At 58.2% G+C, this 8,548-nt stretch overlaps 1 protein-coding gene across 5 annotated transcripts in view; it reads left to right on the top strand.

Annotated features, from left to right (window-relative positions):
• Window positions 1-664: 664 nt before the first annotated feature.
• Window positions 665-8,548, top strand: part of NTRK3 (neurotrophic receptor tyrosine kinase 3) — a 384,919-nt gene continuing 377,035 nt past the window's right edge. For 3 of the 5 annotated variants that reach the window (XM_038532783.1, XM_038532788.1, XM_038532787.1), the window contains exons 1-2: window positions 665-743; window positions 859-1,121. In XM_038532783.1, the coding sequence (XP_038388711.1) occupies window positions 874-1,121 (248 nt within the window). In that variant the 5' untranslated portion in view covers window positions 665-743; window positions 859-873. Of the gene's footprint in view, window positions 744-858; window positions 1,122-8,548 lie in introns of those variants that run through there. The other 2 variants (XM_038532784.1, XM_038532785.1) reach the window with 1 other exon arrangement.

Genomic DNA, 8,548 nt, shown 5'->3' with positions numbered 1-8,548 from the left:
GGGAGGGAGGAGGGGAGGGAGGACGGGCGGGGAGCGAGTGGGGTGCGGGGAAGGGGAGGGGGAGGCAGGGCGGGGGGAGATTCCGCTCGCCTGCCGCTCCCAGCCGGGGCGGGGGGAGGAGGCCGCGAGGAGGGAGGGGAGGAGGGAGGGGAGCGGGAGGGAGGGAGGGAGCGAGCCGAGGAAGACGCTCCGATAACCCGTGCGTTTCGTAAGGCTCTGAGCACTTGTACATTTCTGCAGGCGCGCGGCGAGCCATTCGCGGCGGCTGCGGCAGCTCCGACTGCATCTCCCCCTCCTCCTCCTCCTCCTCCTCCTCCTCCTCCTCCTCCTCCTCCTCCTCCTCCTCCCCCCGGGCTCCGGGTGTGTGCATGTGTGAGTGCGTGTGCGTGTGTGTTTTGCAGGTGTGTCCGTTTTAATTCTGCCCAGTAGGTGGGACTTGGTGACTTTAGCACCATATTTTCCTTTTCCCTTCCCCCCCCCCCTTTTTCTTTTTTGCCTCCCCACCGTCTGTTGCAACCCTGCAAAGTCTCGGAGTCGGAGAGCGCGGCTCGCGTCCCGAGCCCCCGGAGCGGCGTGCCGGCGAGCGCCGAGCCGGCCACCATGCCAGGCAGACCGCGCCACTAGGCGCTCCCCGCGGCTCCCACCCGGCGGCGGCGGCGGCGGCGGCGGCGGCGGCGGCGGCGGCGGCCGCGATGGTTTCAGACGCTGAAGGATTTTGCATCTGATCGCACGGCGTTTCAAAGGCAGAGGCCCCCCCTCCCCCTTCCCCCCTCCCTCGCCGTCTTTGTTTCCTTCCCCCCCAGCTCTCCCCACTCCCCCCACCCCACCCCCCTCTCCTCTCCTCCTCCTCTTTTTTAGAAGCCACGATCGGAGATGGATGTCTCTCTTTGCCCAGCCAAGTGTAGTTTCTGGCGGATTTTCTTGCTGGGAAGCGTCTGGCTGGACTATGTGGGCTCCGTGCTGGCTTGCCCTGCAAATTGTGTCTGCAGCAAGACTGAGATCAATTGCCGGCGGCCGGACGATGGGAACCTCTTCCCCCTCCTGGAAGGGCAGGATTCAGGGAACAGCAACGGGAACGCCAGCATCAACATCACGGACATCTCCAGGAATATCACTTCCATGTAAGTCGGCGGCCGCTCCCCAGCCCGCCTCCCCTCTGGTTCCGCGGCTCCCGCCGCCCGCCGCCCGCCGCCCGTTCCCCCTGCCCGCGGGGCGCGCGTCAGGCTCGCCGTGGCTCGGGAGATGCTCTCGGGCTGCGCAGCCCAGGTGACCCGGCCCTGGCAGGCGGGAGTCGGCGCCGCGCGGGGGCCGGCCCGCGGAGGGGACCCCGGCCGGCCCGGGGCGCGCAGGGCCCTGCTCCCGCGCCCGCCCCCCGCCCCCACCCCCACCCCCGCCCCCGCCCCCACCCCCACCCGCCGGGGCTCCTCGCCCGGGGCGCGAGCCGGGTTCTTTGCCCCCCGCGGAATAGCAACAGTTTGGCCACGCGCAAGTGGCGTAAAGTAGACGAGGTTCGATTCCCGGCGGCGGCAGTGACAGCGACCGCGGCGGCGCGAGCCCGGGAGGGAAGGTGCCGGGGGCTGCTCGCCTCCCAGCCCAGGTCTTTTAACTGTTTCCTCTTGGAAACAAACACGCTGACAAGTAAACAAGTTGGGAGCTGGCTGCTCGCGGGGAGACTTTGGACATGTCGAGGCCGTCATGGACGCCTGCCTCTTCCCTTCCTCTCTCGCCCGCCCTCTCCAGCCCCATTTTGGGCATTTCCGAGACACCCCCCCTCGCCTCTCCCACCCTCAGCTGCATCTGGGCGCCCACGGATCCCGTCCTTGTGAGCTTTGATAACTGCGCCCGTGATTCCGAGGCAGGATGGAGAAGGGAGCCAAGGGGGGTGGTGGCCGGTGTGGTTTGGGGAGGGGGGTTATGTGATCTTGGAGGTTCTTTTTTTTTTTTTTGTGGGAAAATCCAACTCTGACCGGCGTTTGCTCGGTTCTGCCCCGTCCGAGTGAGCCCCGTGGTGGCCTGCATTCCCTGCCTCCCGTTGGGTAGGGATCGGCGACAGAAGCCCCATGGTCCTGGGGGAGAGAGGAGCTCAGAGTCCAGGGAAGATGCCTATCTTTTCGAAAATTCTACTGACCTGGAGGCCAGGTGCCCCCGGCTCCCCCGGCTCCCCCATTCTGACATCCAGAGAAGGGTGTGGACAGTACTCTGGTTGTTCAAGGGATTCCTTTTTTATCCCCCTCCCAAGGTCCACACCCCTTGGGGACCCTCACAGTGGATAGGATGCCCGGAGGGATGTGTGCTCAAGTCCTGGCGGGGGTCTCTTGGAGGAAGGCGTCTGGGCGGACGCAAGCCCAGCCGAATCTGCCTTTGGCGCTCCTCTGCCAGGCGGCAGCCCTCCCTTTGCCTCAGCTATGGGGCGGCCAGGCTCTCGAAGCCCGCCAGCCCTGTTGGCTTAATGGAGAGAGTGCTTACAGCTAACAGTTTGAGGAAGTGTACAGACAGGAGATGTCTCCGACTCCCGGCCCTGGAGGCCAGCTTGACCCATATCTGGGCTTTGCCATTCACCTCCTCACTATCTTCAGCTGGTGGGCCTGACGTGACCAGATGAACAGCCCAAGGGGGGAGCCAGAGGTTGGTGGGGGGGAGCTAGATGGACCCAACTCGGCCTCTCCAGCTCTGTAGCCTACAGCATTCCGGCACCCCAGCGTGGGGATGGGGGGAAGAGGGTCCTGAGCATGATCCTCAGGGAAACTCTTGCTTGGAAGTGCACCACAGGGCTGTGTGTGTGCAGGAGGGTGGGGTGGGGAGGAGAGAGAGCCTAATAGTAGGTCCAGGGGCTCAGGAGCTGGATCTAGGGATATTCAGGGAGATTGGTGGGCTAAAGGTTTCAGAGAAGGTTGCTGGTGTGGCTCTCTGGGAGCTGGTGAGCCTCATGCAGCTAGTTCTCCGCTCCAAGGATGTGTATCTGTCGGAAGCCAGTGGGAGGCAGGGGTGGCCACAATCACGTAGGCTCCTGTAGTCAGGCAGAGGTGTCGCTCCTCTGAAAATGATGCTTGGGGAAGCGGTTTCATTGGGGGAGTTGGGCTGCTCTTTCCAGGCAAAGGGTCCGAGATGGAGGTGCTGGGAAGGTGGGTGATGGGAGAGGATGGTGCGGCCTCTTGTCCCCTTTGCCATCGGAGGACCCCAGTGGGACGTATTGGAGGACAGTGGGCAGGGAGTGGATTGGGAGACTGTGTGCTCCCGTCCGCGTTTCAGGACTGAGGCTCTTTGGCAAGCAGGCAGGACTTCTTTCCTTTAATCCACCCCAATGCCTAAGAACCAGGGAACTGGATTCCCACAGGAGCTGCATGGATTGGCAGGTGGGGGAGGAGGGTCAGAAGTCATGGGTCTGATGACCCTTCCTCACCCCATCTTCTCCCCAGTGCCCTGTTAGATCTATGGCTGGTATTGACTGAACTCTGGGAAGGGCCCAGCCTTTGGCCCAGAGGCAGAGGACTGTGGGGAGAAGGAGGGGCATCATGCTCATCCTGGGAAGCAGATGTCACCCATTCCTATTCTAGTCAAGGCAATGGAAGCTTAGGGTGGCAAAGTAACTTTTCTTGGGGCACGTAGCCCCAGGGGTGAGCTAGGCTTAGGTCCTGGTCTGTGTAACACCAAGGCCCGGCCCCCATTCTGCTGGGATGCCTGTGGAAGCAGGCTGGCAAGAGGCCTGGAGGGCAGGCAGAGGCTCTCCAGGCAGGGGAGGAGGCCTGCCTTCGGCATGACTTGGGAAGGGGACTTAAGTTGCAGCTTAGACTTTGCAGGACGAAATAATTCATTCTTCAGATTTCTGATGCTATCAGAGATAGGGAGTTAGGGGGTCCTCCAGCCTTCCATCAGCCTGGAGCTCTTGCTGGCGCATGCCTTAAGGGTACAGCTTGGGCAGACTCTTGGGAAGAGGCTGGGGTGAAGCTGCATTTCTATCAGGCCTAGGTAAGGGAACTGAGGGGGGCGGTACTCCACAGATGCATCCTCTTTTGTGGAGCTAGAGAACCTGAGGTCCCTCCCTGGCTGATGGACAAGAGATTCCCAGTGGTCCTCCTCTCAGAGTCGTGTGCGATGTGGCCCTTGGGTGCCCATCGGAGGCTGGCCGAGGGCTGGGGCTTCCTCACCACTATCAGGAGGGAATCAGCTGCAAGGCATCGGGGCAGAAGTATGGGTTTCCCCTCATCCCCTCCTAAAGGGCTCTCCCTCTTGGCCTCTTTTTGTTCAGGAGGCCAGTTCCTTTGCCACTGGAGCTCATGGCACACAGTAACCTTACCTAGAAGGGTCCGCACGCTGCCGCGCCCAACCAGGCTCTGACGTCACAAAGGCAGAGGGCGGTGGCTGGGAGTTGGATCCACTGTCTAGGTCAAACCTGCCCCAGGGTCAGAATGGTGCGTCCTTTGACTGTCAGAAGTTCCAGGGGGAGGAGATGGCTCTTGGGGCCCAATGTTCCTGGGGCTGGCTAGCCAAAGGCTTTCGAAGACCATTGAGCTCTTGGCTGGGACTCTGAGCCTCCCGCTGGGTCTCTGCAGGAGCCATCACAGGATTCCTGGTGTTCATAGCTATCTGGTCCCTTTTTGTCCCCTGTATTCCCTGCAGGCCCTCGCCTGGCTGGGTGAGGGGTCATTTGGGCTTTGGCTGCTGTATTGGTTCCTTGATTCTCAGCCTTTCTAAGGATCAAGGGGAGAGCCAGCCTTGACAATTACCCATGGGAGCTGGGATGCAGGCAGGAGTGTGAGCCAGGCCCCAAGGGCATCATGGAGCTCAGCCAGGCCCTGAGACTAGGCCTGAGGGAGGTAGGCTGAGATAGGAGGCCTTTGTGTGAGATTCAGAAGGGGGAGTGTTTGCAGGCCTGGGAGATAGGGCACTTCCAGGATGAAAGCTGGGGACCCAGGGCTCTAGAGATCTAGGCCCTTCCCTGGATCCAGAGTCCTCAACCCCCACAAGCCCAGATCAATCTTCCCAGGCACAAGTTGGAGCTCTGAGCGTCATGTCTGTAGCTCCAGGGCATGTGAGCACATGGCAGTTTGGGGTAAAAACAGCCCAACCTGGCCCTGGCTTTGAGAGTGCTTGGGCACTGGTCCCTGGAGGGCTGATCCTGGAGTCTGGGAAGGCAGCTCAGGGTCCTGCAAGGGGCTGACCACCCTCCTGCCTGGCTGAAGTGGAGCGTGCTGCAGTGATGAAGGGAGGAGCCTGATGCCGGCTCCCTTGGGATGCTCTCTGGCCTTGTCCTGCCTGTACCTGCCTGCCTCCTCCTCCTCGGACTGTAGGGGTGGACTAGGTCCTAACCCCAGCTGGCTCTCGGGCGAGCGTGTGGCTGGACTGTGACCTTCCCTTGGGATGACCTTTGCCCTTACTGTGGCATCTCTGCTGCCACTGGGCCCCATTCAGTGGCTTATACTGGGATCACCCACACTGTCTCTGTTCTTCCTTAGGAGCCTGTAGTCGACCACAGGGAGAGTAGGAATAGAGAAAGGGATGAGACACATGAGTGCCTCCCTGGTGCTGCCGCTAACCCGCTGTGAGCTGTAGGAGGGGACTGTAGGCTTTCTGAGCCTGTAACTCAACAATGAATTGAAGCCATGGGGCAGTGTCCCTTCCAGCTTGGACATATGCCATCCCAGGGTGCAGGGAGCACCCCATGGAGGCAATGTGAGGCCACTTCTAAGGGCACCGTCTTTGGGATTGGTGCTGACTCTTGTGATGTCACCAGGAGGAGGGCACAGGTACTCCCTCTCTGGCCATTAGCCACTGGCCATTTTCTTCTTCATGCCTTTCCTTCCCACCTCTTTGGAACTCTGGGTCACCCAGAAAGTGCCATGCAGTCTGGAGTCAACTGCCCTGACCAAATGCCACACTTAGGATTGCACTAGGACCTGCAGCCTGTCAGAGCTGGACACCCAGCTTTATGTGGCTCTCCATTCTCCAGCCTACGCTCAAGGCAGCGAGGAGATGTCTCCCAAAGCTTCCACTCATTGCTGCAGCAGGGAGCTCCACCGGATGTGAGAGGAACATGCTAGAACTTCCATTTCAAGTTATTCTTGTCTAGAAAAGGGAATATTGAATATTTAGCATATGGATTGAAGATATACAAGCATATAACTTAAGAAATAGGAGTGTTCAGGGGTTACAAGATAAAATTTTTATTGCTCAAGCAGGCATAGTCATAAAGGCTCGGTGCCCGCTGTTGTTGTGATTGGAAGGGCTTGAGTTTGGGAGGGAAATGTGTTGTGGTAGAAGAGGTGACCCTAATGCCTTGGGTCTGTTCCACTCAGTGCCCAGTGGAGGGGTTGATTGACAGGCATGGAGAGCCGGGAAAATGAGAGGAGGAATCTGGCTGGATAGTGTAGGGGAATCTCAGCACTGGACCATGATTCCCAAAGGCCCCCTAGACCCCAAGGGCCAGGCCAGTTCTCAAAAGACTATCTCCTAGTACCCCTCAGGTCCTACTTTTTGTTTCTGTCTAGCAAATTCTTTACCTCCTGAATACCCCAAGCATTTTTCATGCTTTCCAGTTTACAGAGGTTGGGTTTATTTTTGCCTAAACTACTTGAAGTGTTTAGGCAGGGATTATTTGTCCTGTTTTACTGACTATCAAGAAAAGGGTTGAGTTGCATATCTCCCAAAAAGAAAGCTCTAGAAGAGTCCTGTGGCTCCCTCTGTGGTGTTTCTCTCATGGCTTCTGTGGTTCCATGGACTATTCTCTGGCTGTGGTCCTTTAGCTAGATATCTTTATGGCTTCATTTTCATCCAGAAAGTTCTTTTTCTCCCAAGGGGTGGCATTATGGGCATGGTCCATCTGTGAGGAATTGGAGGATGGCTGAGAGTCCTGGCAGTTGGGTCTAAGTGTGGCCTGAGTGGTGGCTGGACTTGATCCCTCAGATCTGGTGGTATCCACCTGAGGCATCAGCTCAAGTCATCTGTCATCTATCCCCTAGCTGCCTCCACTTTGGGAAACTCAACTCCTCTTTGATGGGTTGCATCTCCAAGGATGAGGACTCCAGTGAGGCCAGAACAGAAGCTCAGTGCCCAGTGGAGCCCTGGGAAGGCCCACAGGGATCCTCAGTTTTCTGCCTTCATCCCATGTGCAGGGCTCAGCAGCTCAGGGCTACGAGGCACCCCTGCAAGTGTCCCCTCCCTCATGCTCCACACGGGAGGCGCTGTAAGAGGCCCAGACCAGGGTGATGACTTGCCTGGGGCCCGAGTATTGCTAGAAGGCCTAGGTGCTAGCACCCTTTCCTGCTCTGGCCTGGCGCCTATCCTGGGCACTCTGTCAAAGCCAGAGCCCTGCCCACGACTGTGTCTCCCGCTGGGGCAATGTTTCCAAATCTGGGGTCCCCAGAGGCAACAACTATGCGAGACTGGCAGCCCCAGGGCTCCTTGCAGCCTGCAGCCCACGCCAATTAGAGATCCACTCAGTGAGGCTTTCTGCTCTGCTCTGTTTACAGGCAGGACTGGGGAGGCTGCGGGCTCAGCTGGCTTGGGAGCCCATTGTTTCTCTCCAGCCTCACCTCTGCCTCCCAGCCCCCCATTTGCTTTGTCTGATCAACAGGGTCCTCAGTCTGGGTGGTGGAGATTCAGGCAGGATTCCTTTCTCAGAATCATCAAGCATGGAGAGGAACATGGCAACTGGGTTTCCCCAGTGGATCCTCTGGGCCTGGCCTCTCCCTAGCCACCAGCTAGCTCTTACTGAGTACCTCCTCTCTTCTAGACACTGCGACAAGCACTTGAGAGGTAATATTTTATTATGACTTCACACCAATCCTTTCAGAGTAGTACTATTAATGAATTAATTAACATGAGTTCCATTTTACAGATCGGGTAGGAGTCCAGATACAGAATTTGACTTGTTTAATTTCACACAGAGCCATCTGACATTTCACATGAAGCTATATTGCCTGGACTCTTGCTCTCTTCTTAGACATGCTAATATATACTGGTGGACACACATGTACGCAGTCACTCATGAATATGTGACCATCATAATCAATCAATTAAAAAGGTTGACGTGAGGGCAGCCCTGGTGGCTCAGTGGTTGAGCGCTGCCTTCAGCTCAGGGCCTGATCCTGGAGACCCGGGATCGAGTCCTGCGTCAGGCTCCCTGCATGGAGCCTGCTTCTCCCTCTGCCTGTGTCTCTGCCTCTCTCTCTCTCTGTGTCTCTCATGAATAAATAAATAAAATTAAAAAAAAAAAAAGGTAGACGTGAAAGCCTAGAAGGGTCCTTTATTTTGTCACATATCAGTTCTCTGGGTGAGGTTTGCCCAGGCTGGGGTTGGAGGGGAAGGCAGATGGGATGGTGGGTATGATGCTGGCCTGGCATTCTGGAGTATTGAATATTTGGGGATGCTTTGAGGCTCCCCTCCTGACTTGTTCCCAACAGGAGCCTCCCCCGAGGCCATGTCTCAGCCAAGCCCTCTTCCCAGGCCCCCTTGACCACCCCCTGGTGTCTTGGCCTTTGGTTAGGCCAACTACCCCAGGAGACCAGGTGCCAGCTGAGGCTGGCGGGGATTCAGGAAGCTGGCAGCTGGG

This window comes from Canis lupus, chromosome 3 (genome assembly GCF_011100685.1).
Source record: "Canis lupus familiaris isolate Mischka breed German Shepherd chromosome 3, alternate assembly UU_Cfam_GSD_1.0, whole genome shotgun sequence".
NCBI classification, from domain to species: domain Eukaryota; kingdom Metazoa; phylum Chordata; class Mammalia; order Carnivora; family Canidae; genus Canis; species Canis lupus.
This window is presented reverse-complemented; position numbering and strand designations above follow the sequence as displayed.